Source organism: Microcaecilia unicolor, chromosome 14 (genome assembly GCF_901765095.1).
Source record: "Microcaecilia unicolor chromosome 14, aMicUni1.1, whole genome shotgun sequence".
NCBI classification, from domain to species: domain Eukaryota; kingdom Metazoa; phylum Chordata; class Amphibia; order Gymnophiona; family Siphonopidae; genus Microcaecilia; species Microcaecilia unicolor.
In genome coordinates, this window is record NC_044044.1 from 32,881,345 (window position 1) to 32,901,144 (window position 19,800).

The window sequence follows — 19,800 nt, forward strand, 5'->3', positions numbered from 1 at the left end:
GACAGACCAAAGGTCCATCAAGCCCAGCATTCTGTTTCCAACAGTGGCCAATCCAGGTCACAAATACCTGGCAAGATCCCCCAAAAAGTACAAAACATTTTATGCTGCTTATCCCAGAAATATTTTCCCCAAGTCCAATTTAATAATGGTCTATGGACTTTTCCCTTTAGGAAGCCGTCCAACCCTTTTTTAAACTCTGCTAAGCTAACCGCCTTTACCACCTTTTCTGGCAACGAATTCCAGAGTTGAATTACATGTTGAGTGAAGAAACATTTTCTCCAATTCATTTTAAATTTACTACTTTGTAGCTTCACTGTGTGCCCCCTAGTCCTAGTATTTTTGGAAAACGTAAACAGACGCTCCACGTCTACCTTCTCTGTACCTTTTAGCTGGTGTGAAATAGAAATATATTGACATGCAGCTAAATAAATAAGTAAATTTTTCTCTTCAAATTCTTCTCTTTATTTCAAACAAAATAAAACATGACAAAGAAAATAAGAGGATACCTTTTTTATTGGACATAACTTAATACATTTCTTGATTAGCTTTCGAAGGTTGCCCTTCTTCGTCAGATCGGAAATAAGCAAATGTGGTAGCAGATAGTCCACTCTTAAAGGTTATCAATAGAAATCAAACAAAATAAAAAAAAAAATCAGACTGTCAAAGTAATGCTTTGATGTTTCTCTTATATATACTAACACGGCTACCACGCCTCTCTCTTTATTTCAGAAGACTCAGGGGTCCTTTTACAAAGGTTGGCTACCAGTTTTTGCACACTTTAAAAATAAGCATGCGCTAAACGCTAGAGACAGCTATGGGTGTTGCTAGTGCTTAGCACGTGCTAAAAACGCAAGTGCACCTTTGTAAAAGGACCCCTCAGAGACGCAGTTCTCACTTTCCAAGTCAGTGCTGCAGTAAAACACATGTATAGCTCTCCTAAGTTTCTGCTCTATCATTTGAGAGCAAATGCTGCCACCTACTGGACCTTTGCTAGAATGCATGGATCTTATTTTTTTATAGGGACACTGAGACTTCACAGAATAATTTTTCCTAATATATTTATTAATACCTGGCAAATGACCCAAAGAAAAAGCACACGAAAAATAACCTCTGAAAAGATTTTCTGAGTTCCCTGTTCTTTTCTTACTGTTTTTATTAGTCATACAATGTAAATCCAACAGCACAGAGCTAGGTAAGCTCATCCACAAGATTACAGCATTTATTTTCTATTTCCGCACAGTGTCTTTCATTTTATCTCCTCCTTTCCCTTTTCACTCTCTTAGCCTCTCCATGATCAGAGGTTTGGGGCCCCTGTGGTGCATTTGTTTGTGAGGGCCTCACACTGCTACTACCCATGCAAATGCCAGAAGTCAGAAAATCATGTTTCTTTACAGTCTCAGCAATCTGCTTCCTTTTCTCATAAGTACATAAGTATTGCCATACTGGGAAAGACCAAAGGTCCATCGAGCCCAGCATCCTGTTTCCAACAGTGGCCAATCCAGGTCACAAATACCTGGCAAGATCCCAAAAATATAAAAAAAAAAAAACATTTTATACTGCTTATCCCAGAAATAGTGGATTCCCCCAAGCCCATTTAATAACGGTCTATGGGCTTTTCCTTTAGGAAGCCGTCCAAACCTTTTTTAAACTCCGCTAAGCTAACCGCCTTTACCACATTCTCTGGCAACGAATTCCAGAGTTTAATTACAAGTTGAGTGAAGAAAAATTTTCTCCGATTTACTGAGTGCTTATTCTGTAGGTATTTTAGTTTAGTTGGCCTTCCTATATCGCATACTCATCTTCCCCTACAGCAGAGCTGCCAAGTTAGCCAGTTCCAAGCTGGACTTTTTGGCCAGTCCTGGTTACATCTCAAAGCAGCGAGGTATTGGTAGCCCCTGATTCTACCTGTTGAAAATCAGTGCTACACGTCCCACAATGCACCAGTGTATAGTGGTCAGAAATCCAGGACAGTCTCTAAATCTCTAGCCTGGAACTGGGTAAGTTGTCAGCGCTGCCTGAGTCCTCAGTTATGTTAATAAAAAGGCATTTTGGTTCTGGTACATGCTTTATTTATGACAGTTGGATTATGCTAATGCAGGATTACTGGGTCTGCCTAAAAGATGTTTAAAAAAAACCTTCAAACCATGCAGAATATGGCAGTTCTGCTAATAGGCGGAGTGCATAAGGTAGATTATGTGGAGCTCCTTTCCACCCGAAATAAGAAATATACAGGAATCTACTAGATTCCGCAAAATCCTCAAATCATTCTTATTCAAACAAACCCTCACAAACAACCATATCTCAAACAATTAATTATTACCTGAATTGGTTATTACTCTATTTATCATTAACTTTCTCTTTGAGAAAATCTATTATGAATGAGAAATTGTACATGAAATGTTAGACATCCATAGCTATCCCAGTATCTTTATGATACCGTATTATAAAATTGGATTTTTACAACAAATTACTTTCTTATGCATTAGCCTTTGTTATGTATCCTACACTGTTTATTCTAAGCCACGTTGAACTCAAACTTGTTTGGGATAATGTGGGATATAAATGTCACAAATAGTAAATAAATAATGTTACTCCAATATATATTCAATACCAGAGGACTTTCAAATTAGTTTAGCATTTTGGTTCTGGTCATAGAGCATAAAGCCTTATGTTCCGATTAGACATTTACGTTCAATAAATGCTCTTATGTTAGAAATACCAGGACTGAGGAAAGCACGTTTGTTCGGAACGAAGGTGTGCAGCCGGGGGTATTTGACAGAAGAGAGATCTTTAGTTCATTTTAAATGCCTTTGAAATCATTTTTTTGTTTACTTTGGCTTTTTGGAAAGAATAGGTCCTGATTTTATGGGATTGCACTTTACATTACAACAAAATTTCTATATTGCCATTACCTGCCAGGTTCAGATTAGTTTACAGTCAAGTAAAAGAGACCAAGACAGTTTTCAAGTTCTTTTTATAATTAAGTAAATCATTCTGCTTTCCAATATTTTATTGTAGTTCTGTTTCGTTACTTATGTGTATTTTTCTTTTTTGATTATTGTAAACTGCTTTGATATTTCTCCAGTGATGTCTCCAGTGTTTCTCCTGTTCCACCCTGTCGTTTACTCTGAGGACTTAAGTCTCCGCAGCAGATGAAAATGGCAGACACAAACAGACTGTATATATGCAGACGCTGCCCGACCCCAGAGCTATGGCAGAAATATCAGAAAGGTAAGTGAGAGACGGATGTTCTCTCTTCCCCAGAGCTTTCTGCCTACTCTGCCTCCCCTACCTGACTCTGAATGGAAAGAGCCACCAGAACCCCCCCCCCAACCAATCGAGACGCCTGCTCCTCTCTGTCACTTCACCCGTGTGTTCTCATCTTATCCCAGTCTTTTTAATACGTAGGTTTCAAGCTCAGTGGATGGGGTACATAAATTTCCCTGCATACACTTTAACTTCTCTCTTTGGCCCCTGTAGAGGGGAAACTGCATGCAGTTGTAATGCTAAAAGTTAAGGTACCAGTCATGTCTGTATGTCATTTCCAAGCAGGGCCCTGTCTTTTCTTGTTCTCGTGTAACAGTCTGCAGACCACAGAGACGTGACACACAAGGTGCTTGCAAGAACATATGAATATGAATGTCAGCTTTGCAAACAAAATAGAACATTATTCCACCTGTTACCCTGCTTCTGTCTGGTTGAGGAAGGGGATTGTTCCTAGGTGGGGGACAAAAGGGGTTCTATTGCCCTTTCTTTCCAGCAAAACCCTCTTACTTTCTTACCCACTGGGTGGTTTCAGCTAACAAGGCTTCAATATCTCAAGAAAGCATGAGACAAACACCGAGGATCTCTGAGGGAGAGGAAGGGATAGTAAAGATCAGTAGTCGGTGTGGATGAACAGATTGTATAGGTTGTGTGGTCTTTATCTATCATTTTCTATGTTTCTATGCACAGAGGATGTCTGAGGGAGGGGGGGGAGTTACGCTTTCTTCCTTCTGCTAGATATGCATCACCTTTAGCAGCAGTTCAGATTGATGGCTTGTTATCTCCCTATGTTCTCCAGCCAGAGGTATCTGTCAAGGGTGTCCTCTGTCTCCTTTTTTCTGGGACTACTAAGTGCCTTTTTTATGAAGATTTCATGTTTGTTTTTCATTATGTATGTTATTGACTGTAACCCGCCTAGGCTATAAATATGGAAAAATTAAGAAATAATGTTCAAACCTTGTAAGCTCTGTAAGGGATTTTGTTAGTTTGTATATAGGAGGTATGAAGTAATCCCCTCTCAACCATGAATCTTTGACTTATTTTTCTTCTTTCTGGTGATTATTTTTATAATTGATACCTTTAGTATGTATAATATTTAATAAGCTTTCTGTGAGAGGAGGGTAAAGGGTAGATGGGGTTGGCTGTATAGTTGAATTAAGAATGTTCGTATTTGAACTGTTAAACGCGAAATTGTTTTGAAACAAATCCAATAAAATGTATTTTTAAAAAACTTTAGAGGGTACTTAAGAAGATAATACTGGCCCAGGAAAACCAATATAGCTTAGGGTACAGAGATGCTGTCTCTCCCCCCTCCCCCCCCCCCCCCCACCTCCTTCAGTTGAGACAGACAAAAGTGGAGGCCATGGAGAGGGGTAGAGAAACAGAAAGGAGACAGACATTTGAAGAGTGAAGGGAACAGATGGATGGACTTTAAGTGGGTAACCTAGAATCATAAATGTGACTGCAAGGGACTTCAAAACTCTAGATGAATTTAAGTAAGAGAAAAATGGAGTTGTAAGGGGCCTGAGGAGATCACCTAGAGTCAGAGAAAGATGGGGTTGGAGGAGACCTCAGGAGGCCATCTTGATTTAGAGATGGGGAGAGGAAAGTCATCAGGAGGTCACCTACAGGTCAGAGAATCATGACGCTGGAAGGAACCTCAGAATGTTATCCAGTCCATCTGACAGGATCTGTTGTACCTAAATCATCCTTGACAGGTACATGTCTGATATGTTGTTTTGTTACTATGCCATGTTCCATGGTACCTCAGTACAGTTCCAAATTTAACTTTGCTTACCTTCCTCACCTCTCTTCCAGCAGATTGACGTCATTCACTAAAGCTATGAAACTCAGAAATGAAACAGTGGTGACAGAGTTCCTTATCATGGGCTTCTCTGACCGCTCTGAACTGCAGGTACCTCTGTTCCTCCTCTTCCTGCTCATGTACCTCTTCAACATTGCAGGCAACCTGCTCATCATGACAGCGATCTTTGCTGACTGCCACCTACACACTCCCATGTACTTCTTCCTCTGCAACCTCTCTGTCCTGGATATCGGTTACCTGTCAGTCACCCTCCCAAAGCTGCTGGCTCTCTCTCTCACCGGATCAAAGAATATCACCTTCTCTGGCTGCATGGTCCAACTCTACTTCTTCATGTCCTTGGGCAGCATCGAGTACCTCTTCCTCACTGCCATGGCATATGACCGCTATGCAGCCATCTGTGACCCCCTACACTACTCACATGTCATGAACAAGAGAACTTGTGGCCTAATGGCCACCACCACATGGATTGTGGGCTTTCTGGACTCTGTGGTTATCGTATCCTTCATCTCTAGGTTAGACTTCTGCAACTCCATTCAGATCGATCATTTCTTCTGCGATCTTGCCCCCTTGTTGTCGCTTTCCTGCAGTGATACTCACAGAATTGAGCTTGTCATCTTCATAGAAGGAGCACTGTTAATAATAGGTTCTTTCCTGCTCACCCTGGCATCTTACGTCCTTATCATCTCTACTATCTTGGCAATCCGCTCTACAGAGGGGAGGCACAAGGCCTTCAACACCTGCATCTCCCATCTTACTACCGTGACGCTCTTCTATGGGAGTGTAATTTGTGTGTATATGAGGCCACCATCGGCATATTCAATGCAGGAAGACAAAGTGTTTGCCATGGTGTACACAACTGTGGTCCCCATGCTGAACCCCGTTATTTACAGCTTGAGGAACAAAGATGTCAAAAGAGCCTTAAGAAAAGTAACAGCTCATTCTATCCCAAAGTGTAGAACGTCTCCTAACCATCGCTGGAAACGTTGAAATGACATTAGTTATAATTGTGTTAAGGTTTCTCTTATGAATGCGCAAGTCTAGAAGCTTGAGAGCATTCGCCCAATCTCCATATCCAATATCACACTCATAATATCTCTGAAGCTGAAGAGAAGAGATCGGAGATACAGGGTGGGGTAAGGAGTTCTTTTGCTTGTAAATTTACAAAGCACAAGGTTCATTCTGTGGGTCTGAATTTGACAAAACCCGATAAGACTCTGAATTGATCTAAACTAGAAGAAAACTCTCAAGCTGACTGAAAGCCAGATGCACTAACTCCACGGAAAGAGCCCTTTCCTTACCGATCCCTTAGCGAATCGGTAAAAAACGGGCATGCATGAAGGAAATTGCATGCAAATGAGCTGCTCGTTGTTAGCTTATTTGCACGCCATTTCCTTCCTAAGGAGGGGAAGCCAGTCGGCCAGCTGAGCATGCGCAGAGCAGCCAAGCGTTATGCTGGCTGCTCTGCGCATGCCAAAGACGGCTTCATACACGCAGACAAGCTGCATGTATAATAGCAGTCAATAAATTGCCGGGCATTTTGTGCAGCAGAGGGAGAGAGCGGGAAAGAGAATCGGGGATCAGGACATGTGAGGATGTGCAAATCAAAACTATTTGGACGTCTGATTATGCCACTCCAGGTCTCTCTCAGCCAATCACAGCATGTTTAGCTGACACCAGGGACGTCCTTTTTTTTTTGAGTGAAGGACGTCCAAGTGTTAGGCACTTGAAAGGACGTCCCTGATGAGCACTTGGACGTTTTTTCTTCCGATTTTTGTGATGGGCGTCCTCCTCTACATGGGTCCCGCTCACAGCAGCCCCAACAAGAGATGCAGACCTCCCGTTAGGTTTTCCACAGTGCATGAGGTCGGAAACGGTAGTGCATCGCATTGCATCACATTCACATTATAATAGTAATGAGCTCATTTGCATTCCATTTTCGTTAGCTGCTACCGTGACAGGAAAATGGCTCGGAGAACCCTTTTGTGCATGTCCCGGTTTACTACTTGCGCGCTAAACTGGCTAGAACCAGTTTAAAAACCACGTTGCTGGCTCGTTAAGTTTAGTGCATCTGGCCCTCAGACATGTAACTATTTGGAATGAGCTTGGCATGTCTGATGGAAGTTCACACCTCCAATCCCAGCCAATTCCTCTGGCCCCAAATCTTCCGCACACTTGACTTGCGTCCTTGAAACTCTATCCATTGTCAATCAGTACTGTTGTTCATCTCGTTCCTATCTGACCACCACTGTCTTGTGATGGTACCTAGAAATTTCTCAGTCATGGACGTAAGTTAGATTTGTGGAGGGTAACATTATGACAGGCACCAAATAGTATTTCTAAAATACTAAGGACAAACCAACAGGAATCATACCTAGAGTGAAACTGTGGACATTCATACCTACTCAAACATAAGGTATATACCTCTTAGATATATTTTATTATTTGCAGTCTATGAAATAAAGGTGAAATTTGAAATGTGTTTTATTAACAATTCAGGTAAATTACGACTCTGCCCGCACTCTACTTAAACTTCTCCCTTTACACATAACAGGGAGCCATGACTCGACTGCCACAGAGATGGCAAGTTACCCAGTTCCGGGCTGGAGATTTGGAGACAGTCCTGGATTTCCTATCACACCATCCTGGTGCATTATGGGACATACAGCACTGATTTGAATGGGTAGTATCTGGGACTACAAATCCCACACTGCTTTGTGATGTAACTTCAAAGTCTCCAGCCTTGGTAACTTGCCAACTCTGCTACCAGATATTTTGTTTTACTTCATGGGGAGAGGAAGGAAGGAAGGAACCTAGAACGCATTACTAAAAATGTGCCTAAATCAATAAACAGTTCTGGAAGAGGCCTTTCGAAGTGATGGAAATTGCGCCCAGGATTTAGGAATTGGGCAAAAGAGAAAAATGTCATAAAGTGGCATTTGGATGTTTTCTAAAAAAAAAAACACATCCAAATCACGATTTTCAAAACTCAGATTTGAGATGTTTTTCTCTGCGATATGTGCAAATCACAAGGGAGCATGTTGGGGTGGGATTTGGGTTTTCCAAAACGTGGGCATTTTTCTGCCATAATGGAACAAAGCAAAAATGTCTGGGGCTAGAAGTTAGACGTTTTGGTCTAGACCTGTTTCTATCACAAATTTATCAGAAAAAGGTGTCCTAAATGACCATATGACCCCCCCCCCCCCCCCCGTTACTTCCCCAGTAGTCACCAACCTCCTCCCATCCCCCCAAGGTGTGAAAGAAACCGTACATACCAGCCTCTTTGACAGCTTCAGATGTTATAACCAGTCATATTGGCACAGCGAGGAGGTCCCTGGAATAGCCCATAATCCACTCTAACTATTACACTTGTGATGGAAAGGTTCAGCCCTCCAAACTGACCAAAAACCTACTGTATCCACATATAGGTGACATCTGAAGCCATAAGGTCTATTTTAGTTGGGTACAGTTGGGTACAGTAGGTTTCTGGTGGGGTTTGGAGGGTTCACTGTACAATATAAGGGGGTAACAGTGGGATGTGTGCCTGAGACCTTTTATGTGAAGTCCACTGCAGCGCCCCCTAGGGTGCCCCGTTGCTCTGCTGGGATAGATACACTGAGCACAAAAACATCTAGCAAGTGGCCATTTGTTTATTCCGAAGGATTTATTTATTTATTACATTTGTATCCCACATTTTCCCACCTGTTGCAGGCTCAATGTGGCTTACATATAACCGTTAACAGCGTTAGCTGATTACAGTCTGAACAAATACATGGTATGAATGAATACAAAGTGATATTGTAACTACCTTACACGTACCTCATTCTACTACATGTATGGTCGGTGCGTTGGGGGAAGTTTGGATTGGGCAGAAGTTTGGTAGTTGAACCTTTCCCCCCATGTGTGTTTCGGCCTTATAGAACGCATTGCTGTCCTGGTTGCTTAGTATTTTTCTCACGTACCTCCATTGTCTTTATTACTCCCTGGGTGATGGGAACGACTGTTTGAAAATGTTTAATTACCAACGGGACATGATCTTTGCAGCAAAAACTCTGGAGAAAAGCCAACAGAGCACTTAATTGATGGAGATGAAGCATTGTGAGCAGAGAGGCAGTGATGTACCCCAGAGGTAAGTGAAGCCAAAGTACCAGAGATTCTCATAGCGGACACCCTGTTTGCTTCCTGCTGTAATGCTAGAGACCCAGATGGTCTCCAAAATCATCTTCGTTCCTCACACTGAAAGATCCTCTATGTCCATCCCATATCTTGTGCTGAGGCTCTTCTATGCCTGTCCCAAACTTGAAGAACATAAGTAATGCCATACTGGGAAAGACCGAAAGTCCATCAAGTCCAGCATCCTGTTCCCAACAGTGGCCAATACAGGTTACTCTTCACTAACCTCACCACAAAGAATGTTATGTGCCCATTCCAGGGTTTATCTCTCACAACTGAAGATTCCAGCTGAGGTATCCCCAATGTCCTGCGCAGAAGCAATATTCCTCCGTTTTCCAATGGTTTTACCTCTCCCTGGGCACCTCAGCATCCTCATGTCTCTACCTGTGGCCTTGTCGCACTGTTTGCAAACATTTAAATTACCAGATACAACCAACTCCTCATCTTTGGATGTCAACACCGCTTCCTGCTATCCCCCCACCCCCAATTGTTCACTGCCCCCTTAAAGCACTATCCCACCCTTTTGTTAACCCTATCATTTATCTGCAGTTCATCATGTGTCCATTCTGGACTTCCTCCTCCCTGTGTTTACATTTCCAAGTTTAGCATTTTCTCCCCCAGCCCCAGCTTTGTGAAACCAGGAACTGGCCAGTGTGTTGGAAAGCTGAAATACTCTTACTGTTAAAGGCTTCACTTTCCCAAAACTTCAGAAAGGAGAAAAAAATTGCAAGCCAGGATGGAAGTTTATTATTTTACATTTATCTCTTGCATTTATTTATGTCTTTAATTAACATTTCTTTCTTTTATAGCCCGCTAATATCAATTAGTTCGAAATGGATAACATTAAGAAAGCCCATGACAGTAAGACAGAAATTACACCGATACAAAACATTTTCATAAAATAACATGAATTTATATCCAGTACTTAACTCTCAACTGGAAAATCATTTGTCTGCAACGTATTTCTGGAATAGAATTGTTTTCACAGATTTCTGAAACAACATATAGTTAAATTGACTTTGTTTGTCAGCTAGTAATGTATTCCAACCCCTCACTGCTTAACAAGAGAAAAAAATGATGTTATATATCTCTTATATTTCATTCCCTTGGAAATTCTAATGATAAGAAATTCCTAACTGAACATCTTTTGGAACCAGAAAAAAATATAAATCAAGTCATACATTATAACTAGGTGCCTGACCATGATTGATCTTAAAGATCATACAGTATAATTCATGTAAGACCCTCACTTCAATCAGCAATCGGTGTAATTGCATATATAAAGGAGTTGCTCCGTCATATTAAAACTGTCAAAACATGTCCCTTGGATTAGAATTCCACCATTGGGCACCTAAAGGAGAGAAATCTGCAGAAGGTCATGTAGTTACTGAGATGTCTTATGAAGGTCATGTAGTTACTGAGATGTCTTATAAGTCCACCATTAACTACAAATTCCTGAAGGTTTTCCTTTCCAATGAGTTCCTATATTAACTGTTTAACGCAACTGTCAGACAACAATGAGAAATTGGACATTGAATTTATATCAACAACAATGTTTTGCAATTTCTATCTCTTTGTATTTCTTTCTTTCTGAATTATACGGATTATTCATAATGTAAGCCACATTGAAGTGAATATTGGAATTCAGATAAATACACGTATCAAATAAATAAATATTTACTTGACTGATAAAATGAGCCTGATTGCAGTGTTCTGAATTGTTTGTAACCAGCTCAGTAATGATTTAGCACAGCCCAAATAGACAATGTTCAGTAATCCAATTGGGACTATAACAAGGACAGCTAAACTGTTCAAAATAAATATATTTTTGGATTCTTTTCAGCTTCCGTAAGGTCAAAAGGTTTTCTTTATTAAGCTATTTATCTGTGGTTAAATTGATAACCGATCTACAATTAAAACCAGGTAAGGATTTTTAAAATATTAGGCATAATAAGACCTTTAGAAAGTCCCTAAGAACTTTCTTGCTCCTTAAATGACTTATTCACAATCTTGAACACTGTTACTATCTGTAAATTCCTAGAAGGTTCTTCAGTTGCGCAGATTAATAGAGATTTAATTTCATGTTTATTTAATTTCAATTTATGTTTAGCCATCCATGTTTCAGTTAAGAACATAAACATTGCCATACTGGGAAGGACCAAAGGTCCATCAAGCCCAGTATCCTGTTTCCAACAGTGGCTAATCCAGGTCACCAGCACCTGGCAAGATCCCAAAACAGTAAAACAGATTTTATGCTGCTTTTCCTAGAAATAAGCGGCAAATTTTCCCAAGTCCATCTTAAAAAATGGCTTATGGACCTTTCTTTAGGAAATTATCCATCCCTTTTTAAAATCCTGCTAAGCTAACTGCTTTTACCATATTCTTTAGCAATGAATTCCAGAGTTTAATTACAATTGAGTGAAGAAATATTTTTTGCAATTTATTTACTACTTTGTAGCTTTATTGTGTGCCTCCTAGTCCTAGTAGTTATTAAAAGGGTAAACAAGCGATTCATGTCTACCCATTCCACACCACTCATTATTTTATAGACCTCTATCATATCTCCCCTCAGCCATCTCTTCTTCAAGCTGAAGAGCCCTGGACACTTTAGCCTTTTCTCATCGCTTGCCCTTTATCATTTTCATCACTCTTCTCTGTACCTTTTCTAATTAGGCTATATCTTTTTAGGACATGCGATGACCAGAATTGCACACAGTATTCGAGGTACAGTATGGTCGCACCATGGAGTGATGCAAAGGCAATATAACATTTTTGTTTTCTGTTCCTTTCCTAATAATTCTTAACAATCTTTTTGCTTTCTTTGCCACCCGTTGCACACTGAGCAGAGGGTTTCAACATTATCATCAACAATGACACCTAGATCCTTTTCCTGGGTGGTGGCTCCTAACATGGAAACTTGCATGACGTAGCTATAACTTGGGTTCCTCTTTCCCACATGAATCACTTTGCACTTGCTCACAATAAACGTCATCTGCCATTTAGACTCCCAGTCTCGTAATGTTCTCTTGTAATTTTTCACAATCGTCTTCTGATTTTAAAACTTTCAATAACTTTGTGTCATCAGCAAATTTAATTACTCCCAAGATCATTTATAAATATGTTAAAAAGCAGCGGTCCCAGGCACAGACCCCTGGGGAACCCCACTATCTACCCTTCTCCATTGAGAATACTGACCTGGACAGGATGGTATACATCCCCGAGTACTGACAGAACTGAAAAATGAATTTGCAGAGCTATTGCTAGTCATATGTAATTCATCTTTAAAATCAAGCATGGTACCAGAAGATTGGAGGGTGGCCAATGTATCACCAGTTTTAAAAAAAGGTTCCAGAGGTGATCTAGGAAACTATAGACCGGTGAGCCTGACATCAATGCAGGGCAAAATGGTAGAGACTATTATGAAGAACAAAATTACAGACCATATACAGAAAACAAATATGATGACGATTCCAATACCAGTCATATCATTTATGACTCCAAACAACTAATAGATTTTGCTGCAGAGATCGAAGGATGCAGGAAGAGATAAAAGGGATTAGTAAACAGTCAACAAAAAGTGGAAATGGTTGAATGAAAGGTATAGAGGCTACTGGTCCCTAATTTGTAACATTTTGGTGAGTCTTTTTAACATCTTTTAAGTATGGGGTAAGAATTATCTTGCCATGAAAATCTGGAAAATAAGCAAGTATTTAACCATTCCATTGGAGCTGTTTTCATGAAATTGGCAGGGCATATGTCCAACACACCAGAGGGGCATTTTCGATACGATGTCCAAATCTGACTTTGCACATTTTGCTGAAAACATCCAAAAACTGAGCAGTGAAAATGGCCATTTTGGAACCAGAAAACAAAATTATCTTTTTTTTTTCGTGTTTAGTACATCCATCTTTTTGGGCCATTTTTGAACTAAAAAAAAATGTCCAAGTGAAAAATGCATAAAATCATGCCATTGGGACGTATGGGGGGGGGGGGGGGGGGGCAGCACTCTTAGTAGACTGGTCACACAGACATCCCAGCAGAGCAGTGGGGCACCCTAGGGGGGTGCTGCAGAGGACTTCACATAAAAGGTCCCAGGTACACATGTCACCGTTAGCCCCTTATATTGTCTGGTGAGCCCTCCAAAACCCACCAAAAACCGACTGTACCCAACTGTACATCACAGCAATGGTCTTTATAGCTGCAGATGCCACCTATATTTATATATTTATTGCACTTGTACCCCACATTTTCCCACCTATTTGCAGGCTCAATGTGGCTTACAAAGACCTGTTATGGCATCGCCATTCCAGGGTAAAAGATACAGTTTGTGTTACAAAGAGATCAGGATGACAAAAAGAATTAAGCAAGCAGTTATAGAAATAAGGCATTCAGAATAAGGGTGAAGTGGTGATGGGTTGTGATTAAGTTATGGATTCTCACGATAGGCCTTGTTGAAGAGTTAGGTTTTCAGAGATTTGCGAAAGTTAGTTATTGCATTAATTGTTTTCAAGTTAGTTGGTAGTGTATTCCACATCTGCATGCTCATGAAGGAGAAGCTGGTCGCGTGTGCTAGTCTGTATTTTAATCCTTTACAGCTGGGGAAGTGTAGATTCAGAAATGTGCGGGCAGATCTTTTTAGCATTTCTGGGTGGCAGATCCACGAGGTCTAGCATGTAGGTCGGGGCATCTCCATAAATGATTTTATGAACAATCGTGCAGATCTATATGTGAGTACAGTCAGTTTTTGGTGGGTTTTGTAGGGCTCACACTTTCCACCACAAGTGTAACACAGTGGGATAGGGGCCTGGGTCCCCTTCTCCACAGTGCACTGCACTGACCACTAGGCTGCTCCAGGGACCTGCTTTCTGCTCTAATAGGACTGACTATAACATCTGAAGCTGTCAGAAAAGCTGATATTTACTGTTTCTTTCACATCTTTGGGGGGGTGAGATGGGGGTCAGTAACCACTGGGGGAGTAAAGGGAGGTCATGCTTTAATTCCTCCAGTAGTCGTCTGGTCATTTAGGATACCTTTTTCTGACGTAGTCGGGATAAAAAGAGGTCTAGACCAAAATGTCCAACTTATAGCCCAGATCCCACCCTTAACACACCCCTGACATGCCCCCTTGTGAATTGAATGCACTTCAGACGGACTTCATAGAAAGACGTCTAAAAATGAGTTTTGAAAATAGCGATTTGGACATCCAAATGCTGATTTATTATATGCCACTTTTTGGACGCTTTTCTCTTTTGAAAATGAGTCCCAATGTGAATTTGAATATTTATTTATTAAATTACCTAATTTAGACCATTAACAAGGGGTAAATTCCTTCCATATTCTGTCTGATGTTATATTGTTATAATCTAAATGTGTTATATAGACTTCATGTTGAATATTATTACTATCAAATTGAGATTGAATAGTTTGGATTATTGAATCTTACTGTTTTAAGAGAATGTTCATCTCCTGGGAGTCTAAGGGACAAACCCAGAGTAGACCTTACTTTTAGCTTACTGTGTATTTCTGCTTGCTTGCTTCTTTGATCATAGGAACCATGGAACATGAGAATCGCACGCTCCCGACACAATTCATCATTCTTGGGTTCTCGGATCTCCCCAGCCTTCGAAGTTTCTTCTTCATCGTTTTCCTCAGCATTTACTTCACATCCCTGGTGGGCAACTTGCTGATTCTCACTGTCACCTACAGTAATCCCCGCCTGCACACCCCCATGTATTTCTTCCTGGGCAACCTCTCCAGCTTGGATATCTGTTACATTTCCGTCACCCTCCCCAAAATCCTAGCCATCATCTGCACAGGCAGTGGCACCATCTCCTTTGTGGGCTGTTTTGTCCAGCTCTACTTCTTCATCTCTTTTGGTATCACTGAATTCTTAATCCTCAGCATCATGGCCTACGACCGCTATGCAGCCATCTGCGACCCCTTGCGCTACTCGCTCATCATGAGCAGAAGAGTCTGCCTCCTGCTGGCAGCTGGGTCATGGGCAGCCGGCTTCTTGAATGCCCTGCTCCCTATTATGCTCATCTCCAACCTCTCCTTTTGCAACGTCAATACTGTGGACCACATTTTCTGTGACATCGTAGCCCTAGAGAAGATCGCTTGTGATGATACATCTAACGTGGAGATCGTCATATTCACTGAGATTGTCATCTTGGGACTGAGCCCTTTCCTTCTGACCCTCATCTCTTACGTCTACATCATTTCCACTATCCTCAGGATCCGATCCACGGCAGGGAAGCGCAAGGCCTTTTCCACCTGTTCCTCCCACCTCACGGTGATCGTCCTCTTTTACGGGATTGTCATCTGTCTCTACCTGCAGCCCTCATCCATTTACTCCCCGACTCGTTACAAACTCTTTGCTTTCTTCTACACAGCAGTGATTCCCATTCTGAACCCCATGATCTACAGCCTAAGGAACAATGACGTCAAGAACGCCTTGTGGAACCTGAGACAGCAAGTTTCTTGAAAGATCAGCCCTCTCGAGGCAGTCTCATATGATGGTGGCATGTCCTGCATGCTCAGTTTTAGGTTAGAAGGGCTGAAAGTAGAAGTTCAGTGGCACTTTAATGTTCAGAAGTCAAAATAACCAATCCCCCAGTTTTGAATGCAGCATTGTTGTGTATCTCAGGGGAATATTGCAAGATGAAGCCCACTGAAAATGGGGACAAAATTCAAAATCAACAGCAGACATCTAAAGACTTGCATCTGAATATTGAATTAGTTGCCCAAAGCAGGTTGGCAAATCACATAATCCTGTATGAAGTGCATCCTGCAACTAAAGGCTCAGTGTACTGTGAGCGCATGCAGTGCCTGTAATTCCTGCCTAACCACAGTCACGCAACGGACCTATCACTTCAAACATTTGCTGTCTACCTGCCTTGTTCCCCTGTGTGACTGTGGTCCTTGAATCCACCTTCGGGCTCTCTACTTCAAAATACTCTGATTCTTCCTACTTTCAACAGAGAGCAGGTGCTTTTCAGATCCTTTATATTGCACCCTTTCAAATTTGGGAACTTTTCTCATGTATTCTTTTCTGTTAGAACGTGCCTGCGCACCTCAGTTCTGAGAGCCCCAGCAACTCAAAGGCTCGTGTCCTGGTTCAAGTGAAGACGGTGCTCTGTTTCAGTATTGCTGTGGGGTTAACCCCTTTCTTTCCATTTCTGCTATGCTCCTTGAAGTTGCCTCTTTCAGGCCAAGAGGTTCTGCAACAGGCAGGAACTTGTGGCCCTGGTTCCCCCCCACCCCCATTGAGCAGCAAGAACTACATGTCCCAGCATGCAGTAGGGCAAGCCCAAAACTAGGTAGGCCTGTCCTGAAAGAGAGGGTGCTGTTTTATGTCAAAAGGGAAGATGATGTATGGGGGAAGGGAGATTTCCAGGCCTTTTATCATCCCAGCATTAATTACATCTTTCCAGTGATGTGACCACTTCTCTTTTGCTTTGAATGACTAACATGTCTTTGCCCAGCAAATACTAAGACTACACAGTTTTTGCACATTCTAAAATGTTATATTAATGTCTCCTTTTGATTTTTTTTTCTCTATGATGCCCCAGTCTGTCTTCATTAAACATTTCTGTCCTTTCTGCCTTCTTTCTCTCTGCTGCCCGCACTGTCCCTGTGCTGTGATGGGGCTGTATGTGCATAGCAGCCAGCGCTGTGAGTGTATGAACACCTCCCAATACAGAGCAAATGCTTTGACTGTGTCCAGGGAGGGGCAATTTCCAATGGCTGTAGCACCTCCAATCATTTTGGTGTCTACATGTATGTGTGTCTGTCTGTGTGCATAGGAGCCAACATTTCAAAATTGGACACATACAAGGAATTTTCTCAAAACTGGGAGTGAATTCACCCACAGAATCGGCTCCTATGTCTGTGTGTATAGTCTGCACTGCTGCTGCCCATGGTGTACCTGTGCAGTGGGGGCGGGGGATTTATTTACTGCCTTTTTTCAGGAATTCACTCAAGTAAGAACAGATCAAACATGAGCAATAGGCAATTACAGCAGTAAAAATACTGAAGTAACAATACAAAGTATGGCATGGTATACTACTTGCAATGACAACACAATACGTAATAGAACATTATAATTGGTAGTGAAGGGTAAGGCAAAGTTGTAACATATAGATGAGTAAGAAAGTAGGAAGAATTAGAAAGTAAGGTGATTGATTTGAAGAAAGTTGCATGTGAGGTAACATAGTAGATGACAGCAGAAAAAGACCTGCACGGTCCATCCAGTCTGCCCAAGAAATGTGCCACTTTTTTGTGTATACCTTACCTTGATTTGTACCAGTCTTTTGCAGGGCACAGACCGTACAAGTCTGCCCAGCACTATCCCCGCCTCCCTACCACCAGCCCCGCCTCCCACTACCGGCTCTGTTATCCAATCTCGGCTAAGCTCCTGAGGGTCCATTTCTTCTGAACAGGATTCCTCAGAGAGATGGTTAAATATTATCTCAGCTAGGGTAGGAGTGGATAAACATGTCCCGCTGCAGTATGAGCAGCCCGAGTCAATCCTTGTGTGTGTGAATGAGACTAACAAGTTAGTTACTTCTTCCATTAAAGGCTTGGTTGCAGAGCCAAGCTTTCACCTGCTTCCTGAAGTACAGGTAGTCTTTGGAATGCATTGCCTGAAAGGCTCCGCTTAACACGAGTGTGGGGGCTACTTGTGGGTATCACATCGTGTAATGTCTGCTGCTGGATCCTTTCCTCAATGCAGAAGGCAATATGAAATAATGCACAGAAGCTCTGCTAAATGCTTTATTTATTTTTTTTTTTTTAGAAAATTGCATTTTATGGAAAAGATTTAGAATCTGTTAGGAAAAAAAAAAAGTTATTGCAACAAGAGTAGCCTAGTGCTTAGATTAATAGGCTGAGAAGCTGAAAGCCAGGGTTCAAATCCCACGGATGCTCCTTTTAACCTAGGGCAAGTCACTTAGACTTAGGACCCTACAAACCTGCGTCACTGTACGTTGACACGTGTTAGTCCGAGTTAAGCAATTGCCCCAAAATTCTCTACAGCGGGTCTGGAGTCGCACATGCAAATCTGGTCATTTATGCCAAGAACTGATAGCCAGCAATTTTCGATGTTAATTAGCAGTAATTAGAATTTACCTGCACAGCTTTCTAGGTGCATTCTACAAAACAGGTGCGTGTGAATTCCAAAAAGTAGGCGTGGCCATGGGCGGGCTGTGGGTGTTTCTGAAATTCACGTGCACTGTTACAGAGCATGCCCGTTCCACGCCTAAGTTAGTTGTGGGCATTTTACTCCAGGTATTACTTGGCATAAAATGGCCGCGACTAAATTTAGTCATAGGGGGAACGTCCGCTAAGCGTATTCTATAAACTGCACCTCTGTTTAAGGCGGAGTTTATAGAAAAGCTCTAAGTGCATGGGGTTTTTGGCGCCGATTTTCCGGCTGCCATATATATAGAATTCGACCCATAGAGGACAATACTGTGAAGGGGTAAAAGCGAAGCGTGTAAAATCTGAGCACTAAGCGAGTATTTCTAGAGCGGCATATCTGTACACCAAATCCACGCCAGCGTTTAGGTGTCGATAAATCACATAGAGCTGGACAGCAATACTTGGAACAGTGCGGGGATTAACGTAAGGCAATATCTTCAAAACTTATCCCAGGCACAAATGAAGTTTAGCGCAGTTTTGACCTATTGTGAAGGATCTTCAGAATTCCTGCATCCAGACTGCTCAACTCACGGTTTTCTAGGCAGTTGATGTGCAACTGACCTGCCTAGAAAACTGTGAGTTGGGACTGGGCGGCTAAATGGCAGATGACGTTTAATGTGAGCAAGTGCAAGGTGATGCATGTGGGAAAAAAGAACCCGAATTATAGCTACGTCATGCAAGGTTCCACATTAGGAGTTATGGACCAAGAAAGGGATCTGGGTGTCGTCGTCGATAATACACTGAAACCTTCTGCTCAGTGTGGTGCTGCGGCTAGGAAAGCAAATAGAATGTTGGGTATTATTAGGAAAGGTATGGAAAACAGGTGTGAGCATGTTATAATGCCGTTGTATCACTCCATGGTGCGACCGCACCTTGAATATTGTGTTCAATTCTGGTCGCCCCATCTCAAGAAAGATATAGTAGAATTGGAAAAGGTGCAGAGAAGGGCAACTAAAATGATAGCGGGAATGGGACGACGTCCCTATGAAGAAAGACTAAGGAGGCTAGGGCTTTTCAGCTTGGAGAAGAGACGGCTGAGGGGAGACATGATAGAGGTATATAAAATAATGAGTGGAGTGGAACAGGTGGATGTGATGCGTCTGTTCACGCTTTCCAAAAATACTAGGACTAGGGGGCATGCGATGAAACTACAGTGTAGTAAATTTAAAACAAATAGGAGAAAATGTTTCTTCACCCAACGCGTAATTAAACTCTGGAATTCGTTGCCGGAGAACGTGGTGAAGGCGGTTAGCTTGGCAGAGTTTAAAAAGGGGTTAGACGGTTTCCTAAAGGACAAGTCCATAAACCACTACTAAATGGACTTGGGAAAAATCCACAAT

At 41.8% G+C, this 19,800-nt stretch overlaps 2 protein-coding genes across 2 annotated transcripts; both read left to right on the forward strand.

Annotated features, from left to right (window-relative positions):
- The first annotated feature begins 5,107 nt into the window (after window positions 1-5,107).
- Window positions 5,108-6,076, forward strand: LOC115457426 (olfactory receptor 8H3-like). The gene has a single exon (XM_030186844.1). The coding sequence runs from the start codon at window positions 5,108-5,110 to the stop codon at window positions 6,074-6,076; it is 969 nt and encodes a 322-aa protein (XP_030042704.1).
- Window positions 6,077-14,813: 8,737 nt separating this feature from the next.
- LOC115457427 (olfactory receptor 5V1-like) lies at window positions 14,814-15,743 on the forward strand. Its single transcript, XM_030186846.1, has one exon. It carries the CDS (start codon window positions 14,814-14,816, stop codon window positions 15,741-15,743), a length of 930 nt encoding a protein of 309 aa, XP_030042706.1.
- Window positions 15,744-19,800: the final 4,057 nt, after the last annotated feature.

What these genes read in the sequence shown, in the direction of transcription:
- LOC115457426 (XM_030186844.1), top strand. Translation starts at nt 5,108, where the DNA reads ATGAAACTCAGAAATGAAACAGTGGTGACAGAGTTCCTTATCATGGGC.
- LOC115457427 (XM_030186846.1), top strand. Translation starts at nt 14,814, where the DNA reads ATGGAACATGAGAATCGCACGCTCCCGACACAATTCATCATTCTTGGG.